Raw genomic sequence first — 20,945 nt, 5'->3', positions numbered from 1 at the left:
GCCCTGTAGAGGTCTCGGTCAGTCACCCTGCCCTGTAGAGGCCTCAGCTGGACCCGTTTAGCATGTCAAAGGGCTGAGTAGATGGTTTTATCAATGGTCATTGACTAGGCTATCAAGAGGAGAAGTAGGAACATTTCCACCTCACTATAACTGATTGCAAACTAAACTACAGGAAACTACAGTAGAAACTGTGAAATAAAACTACAGGAAGCTACAGTAGAAACTGTGAAATAAAACTACAGGAAACTACAGTACAAACTGTGAAATAAAACTACAGGAAGCTACAGTAGAAACTGTGAAATAAAACTACAGGAAGCTACAGTAGAAACTGTGAAATAAAACTACAGGAAGCTACAGTAGAAACTGTGAAATAAAACTACAGGAAGCTACAGTAGAAACTGTGAAATAAAACTACAGGAAGCTACAGTAGAAACTGTGAAATAAAACTACAGGAAGCTACAGTAGAAACTGTGAAATAAAACTACAGGAAGCTACAGTAGAAACTGTGAAATAAAACTACAGGAAGCTACAGTAGAAACTGTGAAATAAAACTACAGGAAGCTACAGTAGAAACTGTGAAATAAAACTACAGGAAGCTACAGTAGAAACTGTGAAATAAAACTACAGGAAGCTACAGTAGAAACTCTGAAAGGAAATCACAAAGAGACATTGTGAGAGGCAACAAGAATAGCTGTTTTGGTATTTGGACCAAGTCAAAACTAACAGAAGGTGGATATTAAGGCACTTGAGACTGTCATTTCATCGTCTGAAACGCTCTACACATGAACAGCAGACTGGAACGACTGGCACAATTATTAGTCAAGGGATGTAACTCTGAATTTTTATTATTTTTTATTTTATTTCACCTTTATTTAACCAGGTAGGCTAGTTGAGAACACCTTTCTTTATTTAACCAGGTAGGCTAGTTGAGAACACCTTTATTTAACCAGGTAAGCTAGTTGAGAACACCTTTATTTAACCAGGTAAACTAGTTGAGAACACCTTTATTTAACCAGGTAGGCTAGTTGAGAACAAGTTCTCATTTACAACTGCGACCTGCAAAGCAGTTCGACACATACAACAACACAGTAACACATGGAGTAAACAAACATACAGTCAATAACACAATAGAAAAAGTCTATATACAACATGTGCAAATGAGGTAGGATAAGGGAGGTAAGGCAATAAATAGGCCATGGTGGCGAAGTGATTACAATATAGCAATTAAACACTGGAATGGTAGAATGTGCAGAAGATGAATGTGTAAGTAGAGATACTGGGATACTGAATCCTTAGATTATTAGGAAATTAGGTTATAACATTTTGTATGGAACTTGTCAAGGCGTTCATTATGTCAACAGTGTGTTGAATATTATGCAACCACAATCAATGGATTATTTTAATCTCATTTAGATTATTATTTTTTAAACCGGGAGAAAATGTGGGTGGAAACAGCGCCACGGTGACATCTACTGGCCACACACATTATCACGTCCCCGGGCCAGTATTATTGAGAACAATGGAAACCGGAGTCTTTGTGTCCATCCAGTCCACGCTCTCCCTCTCCTCCCTCAGGCCCTGCCTCCTTTCCTCCCTCCCTCCCTCCTCCAGCTTTTGTCTCTCCATCTCTGTGGAATCTGGATCCCTCGTCTCTCTATTATTCTCCCGTCTCCGTTTATCTGGGATGTTTTATTGTTTCTTCCTGTCTATCTGGTTGTCAGGAGCCCCAGTTCCTCCGAGATGAACGGTGAGCCCTGGGCCAGGCCAAGATACCAGGACCAAGCTGCAGCTGAACATTGTACAGCATCCCACCAGGAACAACAACAGCACCCTGACAAACTGTGTCTGGACTCCTTCTGGAGCGAGGTGGAGGCGATACGTAGCCAGGGAAGCGGATACACTGACCTTGACACTGACAGCGCCAGACGAGACTCCAGACACTCTGAAGGTAAGAACAGAGACACAGGAGTTGTGTGTAAGTCAGTCGATTACCAGCATGAGTCTATTGTCTTAATGTAAACAGTGAGATTTGGTTGTTATTGGGTTGCCTGACGTTTTTTGGCGAGTTGTGTTGCGTTGAACCATGTGTGTGTGTGTGTGTGTGTGTGTGTGTGTGTGTGTGTGTGTGTGTGAGTGTGTGTGTGTGTGTGTGTGTGTGTGTGTGTGTGTGTGTGTGTGTGTGTGTGTGTGTGTGTGTGTGTGTGTGTGTGTGCTGTATAGAACCGCAATGTTACAATGTACTCTCCCTCTATAAGATCCAGTCTTAGTCGTTACACAGTGGTGCATATAACTGCAGGTAACAGTATAATGTAAACAGTCACGTGCATGTGCAAATGTACACACACACACACACACACACACACACACACACACACACACACACACACACACACACACACACACACACACATACACACATTCACACACACACACACACACACACACACACATTCACACATGCACAAGTACGCAGTATGTAAAGCAGGGTTCTCCCCAAATAATGTCAGAGCTGTACTGCCCCAGCTTGTAGACTGAGCTGTACTGCCCCAGCTTGTAGACTGAGCTGTACTGCCCCAGCTTGTAGACTTAGCTGTACTGCCCCACCTTGTAGACTGAGCTGTACTGCCCCAGCTTGTAGACTGATCGGTACTGCCCCAGCTTGTAGACTGAGCTGCACTGCCCCACCTTGTAGACTGAGCTGTACTGCCCCAGCTTGTAGACTGAGCTGTACTGTCCCACCTTGTAGACTGAGCTGCACCTCCCCACCTTGTAGACTGAGTTGTACTGCCCCACCTTGTAGACTGAGCTGCACTGCCCCACCTTGTAGACTGAGCTGCACTACCCCACCTTGTAGACTGAGCTGTACTACCCCACCTTGTAGACTGAGCTGTACTACCCCACCTTGTAGACTGAGCTGTACTACCCCACCTTGTTGACTGAGCTGTACTACCCCACCTTGTAGACTGAGCTGCACTGCCCCACCTTGTAGACTGAGCTGCACTGCCCCACCTTGTAGACTGATCTGTACTGCCCCACCTTGTAGACTGATCTGTACTGCCCCACCTTGTAGACTGATCTGTACTGCCCCACCTTGTAGACTGAGCTGTACTGCCCCACCTTGTATACTGATCTGTACTGCCCCACCTTGTAGACTGATCTGTACTGCCCCACCTTGTAGACTGATCTGTACTGCCCCACCTTGTAGACTGAGCTGTACTGTCCCACCTTGTAGACTGATCTGTACTGCCCCACCTTGTAGACTGAGCTGCACTGCCCCACCTTGTAGACTGAGCTGTACTGCCTCACCTTGTAGACTGAGCTGCGCCACAATGTAAAATAAATAAAATATACAGTACCATTTAAAAGTTTAGACACACCTACTCATTCAAGGGTTTTTCTTTATTTGTACTATTTTCTACATTGTAGAATAATAGTGAAGACATCAAAACTATGTAATAACACATATGGAATCATGTAGTAACCAAAAAAGTGTTAAACAAATAAAATAAATAAAACCCCTTGAATGAGTAGGTGTGTCCAAGCATTTGACTGTTACTGTATATACAGTATATATATTCTTCACACACACACACACACACACACACACACACACACACACTGTGAATTACAGGAAATGCTCTTGTCTGGCCCTCATAACTATGGTCCATGTTATGGTGACCATTGAAAAATGAAATTACCAGGATAATTCTAGGAAAAATAGGAAAATATTTAAATATGAATTCATTTAAATGTATTAATTCAATCACAGTGTCTGCTAGTTTATTGGTTATTCTTGAAGGTGTTAAATCTCCCAGCCCTCCCCCTAGAATGACTCATCAGCAGCACCTTGGTAAAATATCCTGGGGAGAACTCTGTACAGGCTCTGTGATGAAGCTATTATGTCATGACTAATAAGGGTTTATTTAATAGTTGTATTGTTGATCCAGAGGGGGAGCAGGAGGAGCGGTGGCTGCAGGATGCCGGTCTCTCCACTCTGATCAGGCAGCAGAAACCAGACAGAGACAGGGACACTGAGGACCAGGATGTTGACCAGGCCATACTGCTGTCCACTCTGACCCGTACGCAGGCCGCTGCCGTCCAGAGGAGACTGGACTCCTACACACTGTCCCTGAGGAAGAGGAGCAAACACCCGCCACGTGACGTCAGGGACGTCTTCAGCTCATCACCCTCCTCTATTGCCCAGGTCAGACTGACCCACTGACACAATGTTTAATACTGTCTTACTGTCAGACTGACACAATGTTTAGTACTGTCTTACTGTCAGACTGACACAATGTTTAGTACTGTCTTACTGTCTTACTGTCAGACTGACACAATGTTTAGTACTGTCTTACTGTCTTACTGTCAGACTGACTGCTGACACAATGTTAGTACTGTCTTACTGTCTTACTGTCTTACTGTCAGACTGACACAATGTTAGTACTGTCTTACTGTCTTACTGTCTTACTGTCAGACTGACACAATGTTAGTACTGTCTTACTGTCTTACTGTCTTACTGTCTTACTGTCAGACTGACACAATGTTTAGTACTGTCTTACTGTCTTACTGTCAGACTGACTGCTGACACAATGTTAGTACTGTCTTACTGTCTTACTGTCAGACTGACACAATGTTTAGTACTGTCTTACTGTCTTACTGTCAGACTGACTGCTGACACAATGTTAGTACTGTCTTACTGTCTTACTGTCTTACTGTCAGACTGACACAATGTTAGTACTGTCTTACTGTCTTACTGTCTTACTGTCAGACTGACACAATGTTAGTACTGTCTTACTGTCTTACTGTCAGACTGACTGCTGACACAATGTTAGTACTGTCTTACTGTCAGACTGACTGCTGACACAATGTTTAGTACTGTCTTACTGTCTTACTGTCAGACTGACACAATGTTTAGTACTGTCTTACTGTCTTACTGTCAGACTGACTGCTGACACAATGTTAGTACTGTCTTACTGTCTTACTGTCTTACTGTCAGACTGACACAATGTTAGTACTGTCTTACTGTCTTACTGTCTTACTGTCAGACTGACACAATGTTAGTACTGTCTTACTGTCTTACTGTCAGACTGACTGCTGACACAATGTTAGTACTGTCTTACTGTCAGACTGACTGCTGACACAATGTTTAGTACTGTCTTACTGTCTTACTGTCAGACTGACACAATGTTAGTACTGTCTTACTGTCAGACTGACTGCTGACACAATGTTTAGTACTGTCTTACTGTCAGACTGACTGCTGACACAATGTTAGTACTGTCTTACTGTCTTACTGTCTTACTGTCAGACTGACACAATGTTAGTACTGTCTTACTGTCTTACTGTCTTACTGTCTTACTGTCAGACTGACACAATGTTTAGTACTGTCTTACTGTCTTACTGTCAGACTGACTGCTGACACAATGTTAGTACTGTCTTACTGTCTTACTGTCAGACTGACACAATGTTTAGTACTGTCTTACTGTCTTACTGTCAGACTGACTGCTGACACAATGTTAGTACTGTCTTACTGTCTTACTGTCTTACTGTCAGACTGACACAATGTTAGTACTGTCTTACTGTCTTACTGTCTTACTGTCAGACTGACACAATGTTAGTACTGTCTTACTGTCTTACTGTCAGACTGACTGCTGACACAATGTTAGTACTGTCTTACTGTCAGACTGACTGCTGACACAATGTTTAGTACTGTCTTACTGTCTTACTGTCAGACTGACACAATGTTTAGTACTGTCTTACTGTCTTACTGTCAGACTGACTGCTGACACAATGTTAGTACTGTCTTACTGTCTTACTGTCTTACTGTCAGACTGACACAATGTTAGTACTGTCTTACTGTCTTACTGTCTTACTGTCAGACTGACACAATGTTAGTACTGTCTTACTGTCTTACTGTCAGACTGACTGCTGACACAATGTTAGTACTGTCTTACTGTCAGACTGACTGCTGACACAATGTTTAGTACTGTCTTACTGTCTTACTGTCAGACTGACACAATGTTAGTACTGTCTTACTGTCAGACTGACTGCTGACACAATGTTTAGTACTGTCTTACTGTCAGACTGACTGCTGACACAATGTTAGTACTGTCTTACTGTCAGACTGACTGCTGACACAATGTTAGTACTGTCTTACTGTCCCACTGACTGCTGACACAATGTTAGTATTGTCTTACTGTCAGACTGACAGCTGACACAATGTTAGTACTGTCTTACTGTCCCACTGACTGCTGACACAATGTTAGTACTGTCTTACTGTCAGACTGACCGCTGACACAATGTTAGTACTGTCTTACTGTCAGACTGACTGCTGACACAATGTTAGTACTGTCTTACTGTCAGACTGACTGCTGACACAATGTTAGTACTGTCTTACTGTCTTACTGTCAGACTGGCTGCTGACACAATGTTAGTACTGTCTTACTGTCTCACTGTCAGACTGACCGCTGACACAATGTTAGTACTGTCTTACTGTCAGACTGACCGCTGACACAATTTTAGTACTGTCTTACTGTCTTACTGTCTTACTGTCAGACTGACTGCTGACACAATGTTAGTACTGTCTTACTGTCTTACTGTCTTACTGTCCCACTGACCGCTGACACAATGTTAGTACTGTCTTACTGTCTTACTGACTGCTGACACAATGTTAGTACTGTCTTACTGTCTTACTGTCTGACTGACTGCTGACACAATGTTAGTACTGTCTTACTGTCTTACTGTCTTACTGTCAGACTGACACAATGTTAGTACTGTCTTACTGTCTTACTGTCTTACTGTCAGACTGACACAATGTTAGTACTGTCTTACTGTCTTACTGTCAGACTGACTGCTGACACAATGTTAGTACTGTCTTACTGTCAGACTGACCGCTGACACAATGTTAGTACTGTCTTACTGTCAGACTGACACAATGTTAGTACTGTCTTACTGTCTTACTGTCTTACTGTCAGACTGACCGCTGACACAATGTTAGTACTGTCTTACTGTCTTACTGACTGCTGACACAATGTTTAGTACTGTCTTACTGTCTTACTGTCAGACTGACCGCTGACACAATGTTAGTGCTGTCTTACTGTCTTACTGATTGCTGACACAATGTTTAGTACTGTCTTACTGTCAGACTGACACAATGTTAGTACTGTCTTACTGTCTTACTGTCTTACTGTCAGACTGACACAATGTTAGTACTGTCTTACTGTCTTACTGTCTTACTGTCTTACTGTCAGACTGACACAATGTTAGTACTGTCTTACTGTCAGACTGACCGCTGACACAATGTTTAGTACTGTCTTACTGTCTTACTGACTGCTGACACAATGTTTAGTACTGTCTTACTGTCTTACTGTCAGACTGACACAATGTTAGTACTGTCTTACTGTCTTACTGTCAGACTGACCGCTGACACAATGTTAGGACTGTCTTACTGTCTTACTGTCTTACTGTCTTACTGTCAGACTGACACAATGTTAGTACTGTCTTACTGTCTTACTGTCAGACTGTCCGCTGACACAATGTTTAGTACTGTCTTACTGTCAGACTGACACAATGTTAGTACTGTCTTACTGTCTTACTGTCTTACTGTCAGACTGACCGCTGACACAATGTTAGTACTGTCTTACTGTCTTACTGTCTTACTGTCAGACTGACCACTGACACATTGTTAGTACTGTCTTACTGTCTTACTGTCAGACTGACTGCTGACACAATGTTAGTACTGTCTTACTGTCTTACTGTCCCACTGACTGCTGACACAATGTTAGTACTGTCTTACTGTCTTACTGTCAGACTGACTGCTGACACAATGTTAGTACTGTCTTACTGTCTCACTGTCAGACTGACCGCTGACACAATGTTAGTACTGTCTTACTGTCAGACTGACTGCTGACACATTGTTAGTATTGTCTTACTGTCTTACTGTCAGACTGACTGCTGACACATTGTTAGTACTGTCTTACTGTCTTACTGTCCCACTGACTGCTGACACAATGTTAGTACTGTCTTACTGTCTTACTGTCAGACTGACTGCTGACACAATGTTAGTACTGTCTTACTGTCTTACTGTCTTACTGTCTTACTGTCAGACTGACCGCTGACACAATGTTAGTACTGTCTTACTGTCTCACTGTCAGACTGACTGCTGACACAATGTTAGTACTGTCTTACTGTCAGACTGACTGCTGACACAATGTTAGTACTGTCTTACTGTCAGACTGACCGCTGACACAATGTTAGTACTGTCTTACTGTCTTACTGTCTTACTGTCAGACTGACCGCTGACACATTGTTAGTACTGTCTTACTGTCTTACTGTCAGACTGACACAATGTTAGTACTGTCTTACTGTCAGACTGACCGCTGACACATTGTTAGTACTGTCTTACTGTCAGACTGACCGCTGACACAATGTTAGTAGTCTCTTTCTGTCACTGTTCTTCCTCAAGGAGCATTCTGTAGGATTTCCTTTTCCTTTCCACATTGTTTCATACTGTCTCTTCTTAGTGGTGCAATCAGTCCGTAGATATTATTTTTCCTGTGATAACAGGATGGATTTCCTGTTCATGCAGTTGAAACGAAACAAATACATAAACACACCATTGTGTGTTTGCTTTCAGGCTTTTGTTCTATGGTTTTACACCAGCTGAGTCAAGTACACATCCAATGACAGGTTTACTCTAGTCCACACAGAGTACATCTCCCAGAGTCCCTTTGGTTTAAATAATAGCCTTCACTGTATTCATTCCTCTATTCTCACTGATGCCAGAGTTCTATAAAGACAGTTGACCTATCAGAATAAAGGGAAATCACATGTAAAGGCCATTCTTTGTCGTCTGAGCTCCCGAGATGGAGTAAAATAGGTGTTTCTCTGATCCTATCAGCTGTTTAACACTAGAAAACAATTATTCTCTCCGTGCTTCCATTCAGTCATCAGACACCATGAAGTGACATGACACTGTAAAGAGACTAACTGTTACTGTACTCGAGCTGTACCCTACCTCTGTTGGTAGACATGTTTGCTTGCTCTATGGGTTCTAGGATGTGTTACTGCAAAAGCACTTTGTGACAAACTGCCCATGTTAAAACGGGCTTTGTCAATCAATGTGATAGATTGGTTGACATGTTTCCTTCTCTTCTCTCCACTCAGACACCTCTACCGGAGTGTCAAGACTCTGAGCCTACAGAGCCTAAATCACATCTACCGGAGTGTCAAGACTCTGAGCCTACAGAGCCTAAATCACCTCTAACAGAGTGTCAAGACTCTGAGCCTACAGAGCCTAAATCACCTCTACCAGAGTGTCAAGACTCTGAGCCTACAGAGCCTAAATCATCTCTACCAGAGTGTCAAGACTCTGAGCCTACAGAGCCTAAATCATCTCTACCAGAGTGTCAAGACTCTGAGCCTACAGAGCCTAAATCATCTCTACCGGATGACAGTATGGCGACCATCAACAAGACACCACTACAAGGTACCAGCTATCTACATCTTTACTCCATATGTACCTGATAGTATAACATACATTGACCGTGTGTGTGTGTGTGTGTGTGTGTGTGTGTGTGTGTGTGTGTGTGTGTGTGTGTGTGTGTGTGTGTGTGTGTGTGTGTGTGTGTGTGTGTGTGTGTGTGTGTGTGTGTGTGTGTGTGTGTGTTTGTGTGTGTGTGTGTGTACATCCTCTCTTCTGATTGGTTCAGATGAATCCTGAACTCGCACTCCACAGACCAGCTGGTCTAAGGTGAACTAAACTTAATTAAAGATCCAATCGAATCAAATTGCATTTGTCACATGCTTACTTACAAGCCCTTAACCAACAAAGCAGTTTGAATAAAATACCCCCCAAAAAGTAAGAGATAAGAATAACAAGTAATTAAAGAGTAGAGTTGTTAAAGTGGCTATGCAAAGTGATAACAGAGAGTAGCAGCAGCGTGGAAGGGTGGGGGTGGGGGAGGGTGGGGGGGGGCACTGCAAGTATCCTGGGTATCCATTTGACTAGCTGTTCAGGAGTCTTATGGCTTGGGGGTAGAAGCTGTTTAGAAACCTTTTGGACCTGGACTTGGCACTCCGCTCCCACTTGCCGTGCGTTAGCAGAGAACAGTCTATGACTAGGATGGTTGGAGTCGTTGACAATTTTTAGGGCCTTCCTCTGACACCGCCTGGTATAAAGGTCCTGGATGGCAGGAAGCTTGGCCCCGGTGATGTACCGGCCTGATCACCTTTGGGGTCAGCATTAATGAGCGAACATTTAATGGTGTTTTACTACCTCAGACCTACATTATGCTAACCGTTATGACTGCTATGAGGCACACTATCATTAACACATCAACCTGATTTTGTTTGTCAGAGGTCAGCTTGGACCAGCAGAAGAAGCATGGAGGTGCCCCTAAAGAGGAGATTTTCATCACAGACGTGGCCTACTGCGAACAGGCGGCCATCTTGTTAAAACAGGCTAAGCTGCCTCAGATAAAGAACAGCTGCAAGAGGAAGGAAGACGGCACACTTCCTGTAAGAGTCTCTCTCTCTCACTCGGTACACATGCAATGCGTGGAACACATCATCTCAGACTGGGACCCTGTACTGTAGGTTAGATAACAGTGTTAGGGACTCAGACTGGGACCCTGTACAGCAGGTTAGATAACAGTGTTAGGAACTCAGACTGGGACCCTGTACAGTAGGTTAGATAACAGTGTTAGGAACTCAGACTGGGAAACTCTACAGCAGGTTAGATAACAGTGTTAGGGTCTCAGACTGGGACCCTGTACATCAGGTTAGATAACAGTGTTAGGAACTCAGACTGGGACCATGTACAGCAGGTTAGATAACAGTGTTAGGGACTCAGACTGGGACCCTGTACAGCAGGTTAGATAACAGTGTTAGGAACTCAGACTGGGACCCTGTACAGCAGGTTAGATAACAGTGTTAGGAACTCAGACTGGGACCATGTACTGTAGGTTAGATAACAGTGTTAGGGACTCAGACTGGGACCCTGTACAGCAGGTTAGATAACAGTGTTAGGAACTCAGACTGGGACCATGTACAGTAGGTTAGATAACAGTGTTAGGAACTCAGACTGGGACCATGTACAGTAGGTTAGATAACAGTGTTAGGAACTCAGACTGGGACCCTGTACTGTAGGTTAGATAACAGTGTTAGGGACTCAGACTGGGACCCTGTACAGCAGGTTAGATAACAGTGTTAGGAACTCAGACTGGGACCCTGTACAGTAGGTTAGATAACAGTGTTAGGAACTCAGACTGGGACCCTGTACAGCAGGTTAGATAACAGTGTTAGGAACTCAGACTGGGACCCTGTACAGCAGGTTAGATAACAGTGTTAGGAACTCAGACTGGGACCCTGTACAGCAGGTTAGATAACAGTGTTAGGGACTCAGACTGGGACCCTGTACAGCAGGTTAGATAACAGTGTTAGGAACTCAGACTGGGACCCTGTAGAGCAGGTTAGATAACAGTGTTAGGAACTCAGACTGGGACCCTGTACAGCAGGTTAGATAACAGTGTTAGGAACTCAGACTGGGACCATGTACAGTAGGTTAGATAACAGTGTTAGGAACTCAGACTGGGACCCTGTACAGCAGGTTAGATAACAGTGTTAGGAACTCCGACTGGGACCCTGTACAGCAGGTTAGATAACAGTGTTAGGGACTCAGACTGGGACCCTGTACAGCAGGTTAGATAACAGTGTTAGGGACTCAGACTGGGACCCTGTACAGAAGGGTAGATAACAGTGTTAGGAACTCAGACTGGGACCATGTACTGTAGGTTAGATAACAGTGTTAGGGACTCAGACTGGGACCCTGTACAGCAGGTTAGATAACAGTGTTAGGGACTCAGACTGGGACCCTGTACAGCAAGTTAGATAACAGTGTCAGGAACTCAGACTGGGACCCTGTACAGTAGGTTAGATAACAGTGTTAGGAACTCAGACTGGGACCCTGTACAGCAGGTTAGATAACAGTGTTAGGGACTCAGACTGGGACCCTGTACAGCAGGTTAGATAACAGTGTTAGGAACTCAGACTGGGACCATGTACAGTAGGTTAGATAACAATGTTAGGAACTCAGACTGGGACCCTGTACTGTAGGTTAGATAACAGTGTTAGGGACTCAGACTGGGACCCTGTACAGCAGGTTAGATAACAGTGTTAGGAACTCAGACTGGGACCATGGACAGTAGGTTAGATAACAGTGTTAGGAACTCAGACTGGGACCCTGTACAGCAGGTTAGATAACAGTGTTAGGAACTCAGACTGGGACCCTGTACAGCAGGTTAGATAACAGTGTTAGGAACTCAGACTGGGACCCTGTACAGCAGGTTAGATAACAGTGTTAGGAACTCAGACTGGGACCCTGTACAGCAGGTTAGATAACAGTGTTAGGAACTCAGACTGGGACCATGTACAGTAGGTTAGATAACAGTGTTAGGAACTCAGACTGGGACCCTGTTCAGCAGGTTAGATAACAGTGTTAGGAACTCAGACTGGGACCCTGTACAGCAGGTTAGATAACAGTTTTAGGGTCTCAGACTGGGACCCTGTACAGCAGGTTAGATAACAGTGTTAGGGACTCAGACTGGGACCCTGTACAGCAGGTTAGATAACAGTGTTAGGAACTCAGACTGGGACCCTGTACAGCAGGTTAGATAACAGTGTTAGGAACTCAGACTGGGACCCTGTACAGCAGGTTAGATAACAGTGTTAGGGACTCAGACTGGGACCCTGTACAGCAGGTTAGATAACAGTGTCAGGAACTCAGACTGGGACCCTGTACAGTAGGTTAGATAACAGTGTTAGGAACTCAGACTGGGACCCTGTACAGCAGGTTAGATAACATTGTTAGGAACTCAGACTGGGACCCTGTACAGCAGGTTAGATAACAGTGTTAGGAACTCAGACTGGGACCATGGACAGTAGGTTAGATAACAGTGTTAGGAACTCAGACTGGGACCATGTACAGCAGGTTAGATAACAGTGTTAGGAACTCAGACTGGGACCCTGTACAGCAGGTTAGATAACAGTGTTAGGAACTCAGACTGGGACCCTGTACAGCAGGTTAGATAACATTGTTAGGAACTCAGACTGGGACCCTGTACAGCAGGTTAGATAACAGTGTTAGGAACTCAGACTGGGACCCTGTACAGCAGGTTAGATAACAGTGTTAGGAACTCAGACTGGGACCCTGTAGAGCAGGTTAGATAACAGTGTTAGGAACTCAGACTGGGACCCTGTACAGCAGGTTAGATAACAGTGTTAGGAACTCAGACTGGGACCATGTACAGTAGGTTAGATAACAGTGTTAGGGACTCAGACTGGGACCCTGTACAGCAGGTTAGATAACAGTGTTAGGAACTCAGACTGGGACCCTGTACAGCAGGTTAGATAACAGTGTTAGGAACTCAGACTGGGACCCTGTACAGCAGGTTAGATAACAGTGTTAGGGACTCAGACTGGGACCCTGTACAGAAGGGTAGATAACAGTGTTAGGAACTCAGACTGGGACCATGTACTGTAGGTTAGATAACAGTGTTAGGGACTCAGACTGGGACCCTGTACAGCAGGTTAGATAACAGTGTTAGGGACTCAGACTGGGACCCTGTACAGCAGGTTAGATAACAGTGTTAGGAACTCAGACTGGGACCCTGTACAGCAGGTTAGATAACAGTGTTAGGAACTCAGACTGGGACCCTGTACAGCAGGTTAGATAACAGTGTTAGGGACTCAGACTGGGACCCTGTACAGCAGGTTAGATAACAGTGTCAGGAACTCAGACTGGGACCCTGTACAGCAGGTTAGATAACAGTGTCAGGAACTCAGACTGGGACCCTGTACAGCAGGTTAGATAACATTGTTAGGAACTCAGACTGGGACCCTGTACAGCAGGTTAGATAACAGTGTTAGGAACTCAAACTGGGACCATGGACAGTAGGTTAGATAACAGTGTTAGGAACTCAGACTGGGACCCTGTACAGCAGGTTAGATAACAGTGTTAGGAACTCAGACTGGGACCCTGTACAGCAGGTTAGATAACAGTGTTAGGAACTCAGACTGGGACCCTGTACAGCAGGTTAGATAACAGTGTTAGGAACTCAGACTGGGACCCTGTACAGCAGGTTAGATAACAGTGTTAGGGACTCAGACTGGGACCCTGTACAGCAGGTTAGATAACAGTGTTAGGGACTCAGACTGGGACCCTGTACAGCAGGTTAGATAACAGTGTTAGGAACTCAGACTGGGACCCTGTACAGCAGGTTAGATAACAGTGTTAGGGACTCAGACTGGGAACCTGTACAGCAGGTTAGATAACAGTGTTAGGAACTCAGACTGGGACCCTGTACAGCAGGTTTTATAACAGTGTTAGGAACTCAGACTGGGACCCTGTACAGCAGGTTAGATAACAGTGTTAGTGACTCAGACTGGGACCCTGTACAGCAGGTTAGATAACAGTGTTAGGAACTCAGACTGGGACCCTGTACAGCAGGTTAGATAACAGTGTTAGGAACTCAGACTGGGACCCTGTACAGCAGGTTAGATAACAGTGTTAGGAACTCAGACTGGGGGATTTAGTACGGAACAATGTAAGGACTGTTTTACGTAGGTATGTGCAGAGAATGAATTTAGGATCATTCCTGTTCTATTATTATATTCAACAAAAATATAAACATGTAAAGTGTTGGTTTCACCAGCCGAAATAAAAGATCCCAGAAATATTCAATACGCACAAAAAAACGTATTTCTCTCAAATTCTGTGCACAAATTTGTTTATATCCCTCTTAGTAAATGTTTGCCCATCCATGTGAAATCCATAGATTAGGGCCTAATTTATTTATTTCAATTGACTGATTTCCTTATATGAACTGTAACTCAGTGAAATCATGGAAATTATTTAATGTTGCATTTATATTTTTGTTCAGTATAGTTAGATGACATTCCATGCATGCTGTTATTAATTTCCTTTCCATCCTAAGAAAACACATGTTAAATACACATGGTTTGCAACGGCTTGGTTTTCACCTTTTCAGTTACAGGCATTGCATAGAGAAGGGGACGGGGGGAGGGGGGAGAGGGGAGACAGGAGGGAGAGAAAGAGAGGGAGGAATAGAGATGACGTGTATCCATTGCTAATTCTCTCTGTCTCTGTCTCTCTGTCCGTCTGTCCGTCTCTCTCTCTCTCTCTCTCTCTCTCTCTCTCTGTCTCTCTCTCTCTCTCTCTCTCTCTCTATCTCTCTCTCTATCTCTCTCTCTCTCTGTCTCCCTTCCCCTCCCCCCACAGAGGGTGATCTGCCCCCAGTGTCGTCTGGGTGTAACTCGTGTCCAGGACTTGTCCAACCAGGACATGAAAAAGGTACGTCAGCTGGCCCTGATCGACATGACAGCGCTCTGTGACCTGCTGGAGCTCGACGTCAAACGACACAAGACCTGCAAGAGGAAGATCCCAGGTATGTGAACTCTCTAACACAACTTACACACACACACAAACTGCGAGCCCAGTGTGTGTGGCCTTGCATGCTCCTCCTGCCTCTGCAGCCTAATGCATGTGTCAAGCCCTGGGAGATGTGAAAAGAGTACAGGAGTTGACAGCAATACTAACCTTTCCTCTCTTTGTCTTGCTCTCTATTTCTCTCTCTCTCTCTCTCTCTCTCTCTCTCTCTCTCTCTCTCTCTCTCTTTATTTCTCTATTTCTCTATTTCGTTCACAGAGGGTGCCCTGTTTGGGGTTCCACTGGCCACCCTGTTGGAGAATGACCAGAAAGTCAAACCCACTGCTACCACTCCTCTCATCCTGCAAGCGGTAAGCTAAACATAATACCGACTTCTACTATCTATCTTGAAAACCAAGAGCATGATGTCCCGCATGTCTGCTGCTGTTCTTATCTGTATGTATCTTCTACAGCTGCTGTGGTTCCTGGAGAAGAGGGGAGTTGACTCAGAGGGTATTCTGCGGGTTTCGGGCTCTCAGTCCAGAATCAAGGTGAGATATTTTCCAATCACTTGTTTCTAATTAGAAAATAGTGTATGCACATCCAATAAGTTGCACGTGCAGGGTACAAACACCATACGGTCATGAAAGAAAGATACCTCTGTTCAACAATGTTGTCTGTTTCTCCCTGTGGTCAGAAGCTGCAGCAGGACCTGGAACAGAACTTCTACTCTGGAGGGTTCATCTGGGACGAGGTCAGTCCTAACGATGTTGCTGCCCTGTTGAAGAAGTTTATCAGAGAACTACCATCTCCACTTCTCACCGCGGAGCACCTCAACACCTTCAGTGCTACCAGGGGTGAGTCTGCACACATACAATCCCCTATTTATTTATTTATTTACCTATTTATTTATTTATTTACCTATTTATTTATTTATTTATTTATTTAAATAAAGAAGATAAAACCTTTAATGTGACTCTACAGTCCAGCGTTTTGGATATTTTATAAATATAAATTGGTGAGACGGGTTGCAGGAGAGTGTTTTGAAGATGAGTTTATGGAAAATGTAAAAATATATATAAAAAGGTATGTGAAAAAAGTTGTAAATATATATATATATATATATACGGGACACGACAAGACGAGGACAAAAGACGTCTGAACTGCTATGCCATCTTGGAAATCAGTGAGATCAAATGTTTGATATGAGGTGACAGTGTAGAATGGCACCTTTTATTGAGGGTGTTTTCATACGTGTCTGATTTACTGTTCAGAAATGAAAGCACTTGATGTATCTAGTCCCCCCCCCCCCCCCCCCATTCGAAGGTGTCATTAGTATTTGGACAAATGTATTTATAAAATGTTGTCAAACGTTTAGTATTTGGTCCCACATTCCTAGCACTTAATGACTACATCAAGCTTGTGACTCTGCAAACTTGTTGGATGCATTTTCAGTTGTTTTGGTTGTGTTTCGGATTATGTTGTGCCCAATAGAAATGAATGGTCAATCATTTTTTTTTTAAACCTAACCCTAACTTCTAACCCTAAACCTAACCCTAACTTCTAACCCTAACTTCTAACCCTAACTTCTAACCCTAAACCTAACCCTAACTTCTAACCCTAAACCTAACCCTAACTTCTAACCCTAAACATAACCCTAACTTCTAACCCTAAACCTAACCCATGAGCCTAAAATGTCCCGACAAATTGTCCTTGTTTTACTATCCTTGTGAGGACTTCTGGTACCCACAAAAACAAACACACACACACTCATCTCCTGTGACTGCCCAGTCACACAGCCATGCATGCTGTACAGATCTAAGTCTAGGTCTCCTTACTGTATCGGCAGCGGAACGCAGTGCTAATCTTTTATGTCCACACTACTTAGAGGTCTAATGAAGATAAACAACACGATAGCCTTTAAGCTGCTCGTCTGAATCTGCTATTGTCACGCCCTGACCTTAGAGATCCTTTTTATGTCTCTATTTGGTTTGTTCAGGGTGTGATTTGGGGTGGGAGTTCTATTATTTGAATTTCTATGTTTTGGCCGGGTAGGGTTCTCAATCAGGGACAGCTGCCTATCGTTGTCTCTTGAGAACCATACGTAGGTAGCCCTTTTTCCCACCTATCTTTGTGGGAAGTTGACTTTGTTTATGGCACATAGCCTTTAGCTTCACGGTTTGTTTTGTAGTGTTTATTGTTTTTGTTCGGGGTCTTTTCTAATCAAAATAATATGTACGCTCAACACGCTGCACCTTGGTCCTCTTCAGTCAACGGCCGTGACAGCTATACTATTAATAATGCCACTTCCTGTACAGTTTTAATGCCATTAAATAAATGACAGAATGATTAAAGTAATAAGTAGCTTGTGATGTGAATATGAAACTTTAGACACGTCTTCTTCACATTAGATTAATGATGAATCACTTGAAACCTAATGGCTTCCTGTCAGAGTCATTAATCTCTACAGATCAGATTATGGTTGGGCCAAAGGAAATTAAATGAGTGTGTGTTGGTCCTTCATACCCCTGTTGTCTGTTCTGTCTTTCTCCTTCCTCCTGCTCTACAGACATCCCTGAGCTGAAACAGAAGCTACACGTTCTGAACCTCCTCATCCTCCTACTGCCTGAACCCAACAGGAACACACTCAAGGTATTCTGTGAGACTCCAAATGATTCCATGACCATGAAGTAACCAGATGGCTATAGCGATGCACTTTAAATCTCCACTTCTTCTGTATAATGTATTACATCTCAAACCTCCACACGTACATCTTGTAGGTGATGCATTAATGAGTCATATATCTCTTATATAATATAATGTGTCAACTCCTCCACGTATGGTAGGAGGTAATGGCATGAGAGGGCACTTTCAGCACCTTGATGAGTTGTTCTGCTCTTATGTAACTAGCTTGTACTCTTGTTCACGTATGCGGAATAAATAATCGTGACTACTTGAATACTTTCACATTACTAGGTTACCTTTAAGATGACATCATCATGGATGACTGTAGGTGTCTGGTCTGATTAAACGTTTCAGAGCCTTTGTCCCTCTGTTGATGACGCAGGATAACACTGTCAGAAAAACTCTTCAGCCGCCGTCATCGTTCAAGTCAACAATTTCAATCTTTACGAAGAGAAAACTTTTTTTATTACTGATAGAGGGGCTCACTGTATAACAGGTCTCCTCTCCTTTTAAAGCCCATTTCTGCGGGAACAGACAATAAAGGCTCCTTCTCCTCTCTGCAGGCTCTGTTGGAGTTTCTTTCCAAGGTAGTCTCCAGAGAGAGGAGGAACCGTATGAACCTGTGGGCCGTGTCCACCATCATGGCCCCCAACCTGTTCCTGTTCTTCCACAAGGCCGTACCCACCCGCCTCACTGACGGGGGGCCAGGGGAGGAGAAAGGACATGCTGAGAAGGCCCCCAACCTGTTCCTCCACAAGGCCGCACCCTCTCGCCTCACTGACGGGGGGCCAGTGGAGGAGAAAGGACATGCTGAGAAGGCTGCTGACATCATGAGGCTACTCATACGCTACCAGGACCTGCTCTGGACCGTAAGTAAAAAACTTCAGGCTACCAACAACACTTTTCATTTAAGTATTTATTTACCAATAGAAACATCAGAAGCTTGGTTGGGTTTGTAGCAAGGGCACGGGAAGCAGGGGTGCAGCAGCGTCCCCTGGTGGTAAGATTGTAAAATTACACGAGGGAGTTATTTCTTACCCAAGCCTTTTTTATTAATTAATGAAACTGTAAACACACTGGCTAGCTAGCACACTAGAGTCCCAGACCATTCTAAATGACACAGTAGCAGTTAGGGGTGTTTAACTCATTCTAAATGACACAGTAGCAGTTAGGGGGGTTTAACTCATTATAAATGACACACTAGCAGTTAGGGGTGTTTAACTCATTCTAAATGACACAGTAGCAGTTAGGGGTGTTTAACTCATTATAAATGACACAGTAGCAGTTAGGGGTGTTTAACTCATTATAAATGACACACTAGCAGCTAGGGGTGTATAACTCATTCTAAATGACACAGTAGCAGTTAGGGGGGTTTAACTCATTATAAATGACACAGTAGCAGTTAGGGGTGTTTAACTCATTATAAATGACACACTAGCAGCTAGGGGTGTATAACTCATTCTAAATGACACAGTAGCAGTTAGGGGGGTTTAACTAATTCTAAATTAAAACTAGCAGTTCGGGGGGTTTAACTTATTCTAAATTAAAACTAGCAGTTCGGGGGGTTTAACTTATTCTAAATTAAAACTAGCAGTTCGGGGGGTTTAACTTATTCTAAATTAAAACTAGCAGTTCGGGGTGTTTAACTTATTCTAAATTAAAACTAGCAGTTCGGGGGGTTTAACTTATTCTAAATTAAAACTAGCAGTTCGGGGGGTTTAACTTATTCTAAATTAAAACTAGCAGTTCGGGGGGTTTAACTTATTCTAAATTAAAACTAGCAGTTCCGGGGGTTTAACTTATTCTAAATTAAAACTAGCAGTTCGGGGGGTTTAACTTATTCTAAATTAAAACTAGCAGTTCGGGGGGTTTAACTTATTCTAAATTAAAACTAGCAGTTCGGGGGGTTTAACTTATTCTAAATTAAAACTAGCAGTTCGGGGGGTTTAACTTATTCTAAATTAAAACTAGCAGTTCGGGGGGTTTAACTTATTCTAAATTAAAACTAGCAGTTCGGGGGGGTTTAACTCATTCTAAATTAAAACTAGCAGTTCGGGGGGTTTAACTCATTCTAAATTAAAACTAGCAGTTAGGGGGGTTTAACTCATTCTAAATTAAAACTAGCAGTTCGGGGGGTTTAACTTATTCTAAATTAAAACTAGCAGTTCGGGGGGTTTAACTTATTCTAAATTAAAACTAGCAGTTCGGGGGGTTTAACTTATTCTAAATTAAAACTAGCAGTTCGGGGGGTTTAACTCATTCTAAATTAAAACTAGCAGTTCGGGGGGTTTAACTCATTCTAAATTAAAACTAGCAGTTCGGGGGGTTTAACTCATTCTAAATTAAAACTAGCAGTTCGGGGGGTTTAACTCATTCTAAATTAAAACTAGCAGTTCGTTTTTTTTAAACACATTCCAAATTAAAACTAGCAGTTCGGGTTTTTTTAACTCATTCTAAATGACACAGTAGCAGTTCGCAAAAAAAGCCTAAAATAAACGAGAAACATGTATTATTCCAAATTTGCAGCTCGTGGTTGGAACATTTATTACCCTTCTTTAATCAACCTGTCTATTTTGAGTTTAAAATCATTTGGATTTTAGTGTAGCTTGTCCTGTTTGTGTGGGTCCCAACAGTTAGATATGCTATTTAGAGGCAGTCATTGCTGGACAGCTAACGGGACCTTGTGTGTATGGTGAGCTGTCAGATCGATACTGAGTGAGAGTCACGTAGCCTAACGGATGGGAAGGAGAGAACCAACACCCACGCTGAGGTCAGCCCCCCCCGCTCAAAACATCTTCCCGCAGCTATGGCAGCTTTT

At 43.3% G+C, this 20,945-nt stretch overlaps 1 protein-coding gene across 1 annotated transcript in view; it reads left to right on the top strand.

The window, feature by feature from the left end:
• LOC139369503 (rho GTPase-activating protein 40-like) overlaps positions 1-20,945 on the top strand; it is a 31,362-nt gene that overhangs the window by 7,844 nt on the left and 2,573 nt on the right. Inside the window, exons 2-11 of the mRNA XM_071108747.1 lie at positions 1,722-1,948; positions 3,948-4,204; positions 9,163-9,484; positions 10,355-10,515; positions 15,296-15,461; positions 15,722-15,813; positions 15,916-15,993; positions 16,140-16,299; positions 18,012-18,094; positions 18,691-18,996. Coding sequence (XP_070964848.1) covers positions 1,722-1,948; positions 3,948-4,204; positions 9,163-9,484; positions 10,355-10,515; positions 15,296-15,461; positions 15,722-15,813; positions 15,916-15,993; positions 16,140-16,299; positions 18,012-18,094; positions 18,691-18,996 — 1,852 coding nt within the window. The remainder of the gene's footprint in view (positions 1-1,721; positions 1,949-3,947; positions 4,205-9,162; positions 9,485-10,354; positions 10,516-15,295; positions 15,462-15,721; positions 15,814-15,915; positions 15,994-16,139; positions 16,300-18,011; positions 18,095-18,690; positions 18,997-20,945) is intronic.

The sequence above is a fragment of the Oncorhynchus clarkii genome, chromosome 17, assembly GCF_045791955.1.
Source record: "Oncorhynchus clarkii lewisi isolate Uvic-CL-2024 chromosome 17, UVic_Ocla_1.0, whole genome shotgun sequence".
NCBI lineage: Eukaryota > Metazoa > Chordata > Actinopteri > Salmoniformes > Salmonidae > Oncorhynchus > Oncorhynchus clarkii.
The sequence above is the reverse complement of the archived record's forward strand: the minus strand, read 5'-3'. Positions and strand labels throughout refer to the sequence as shown.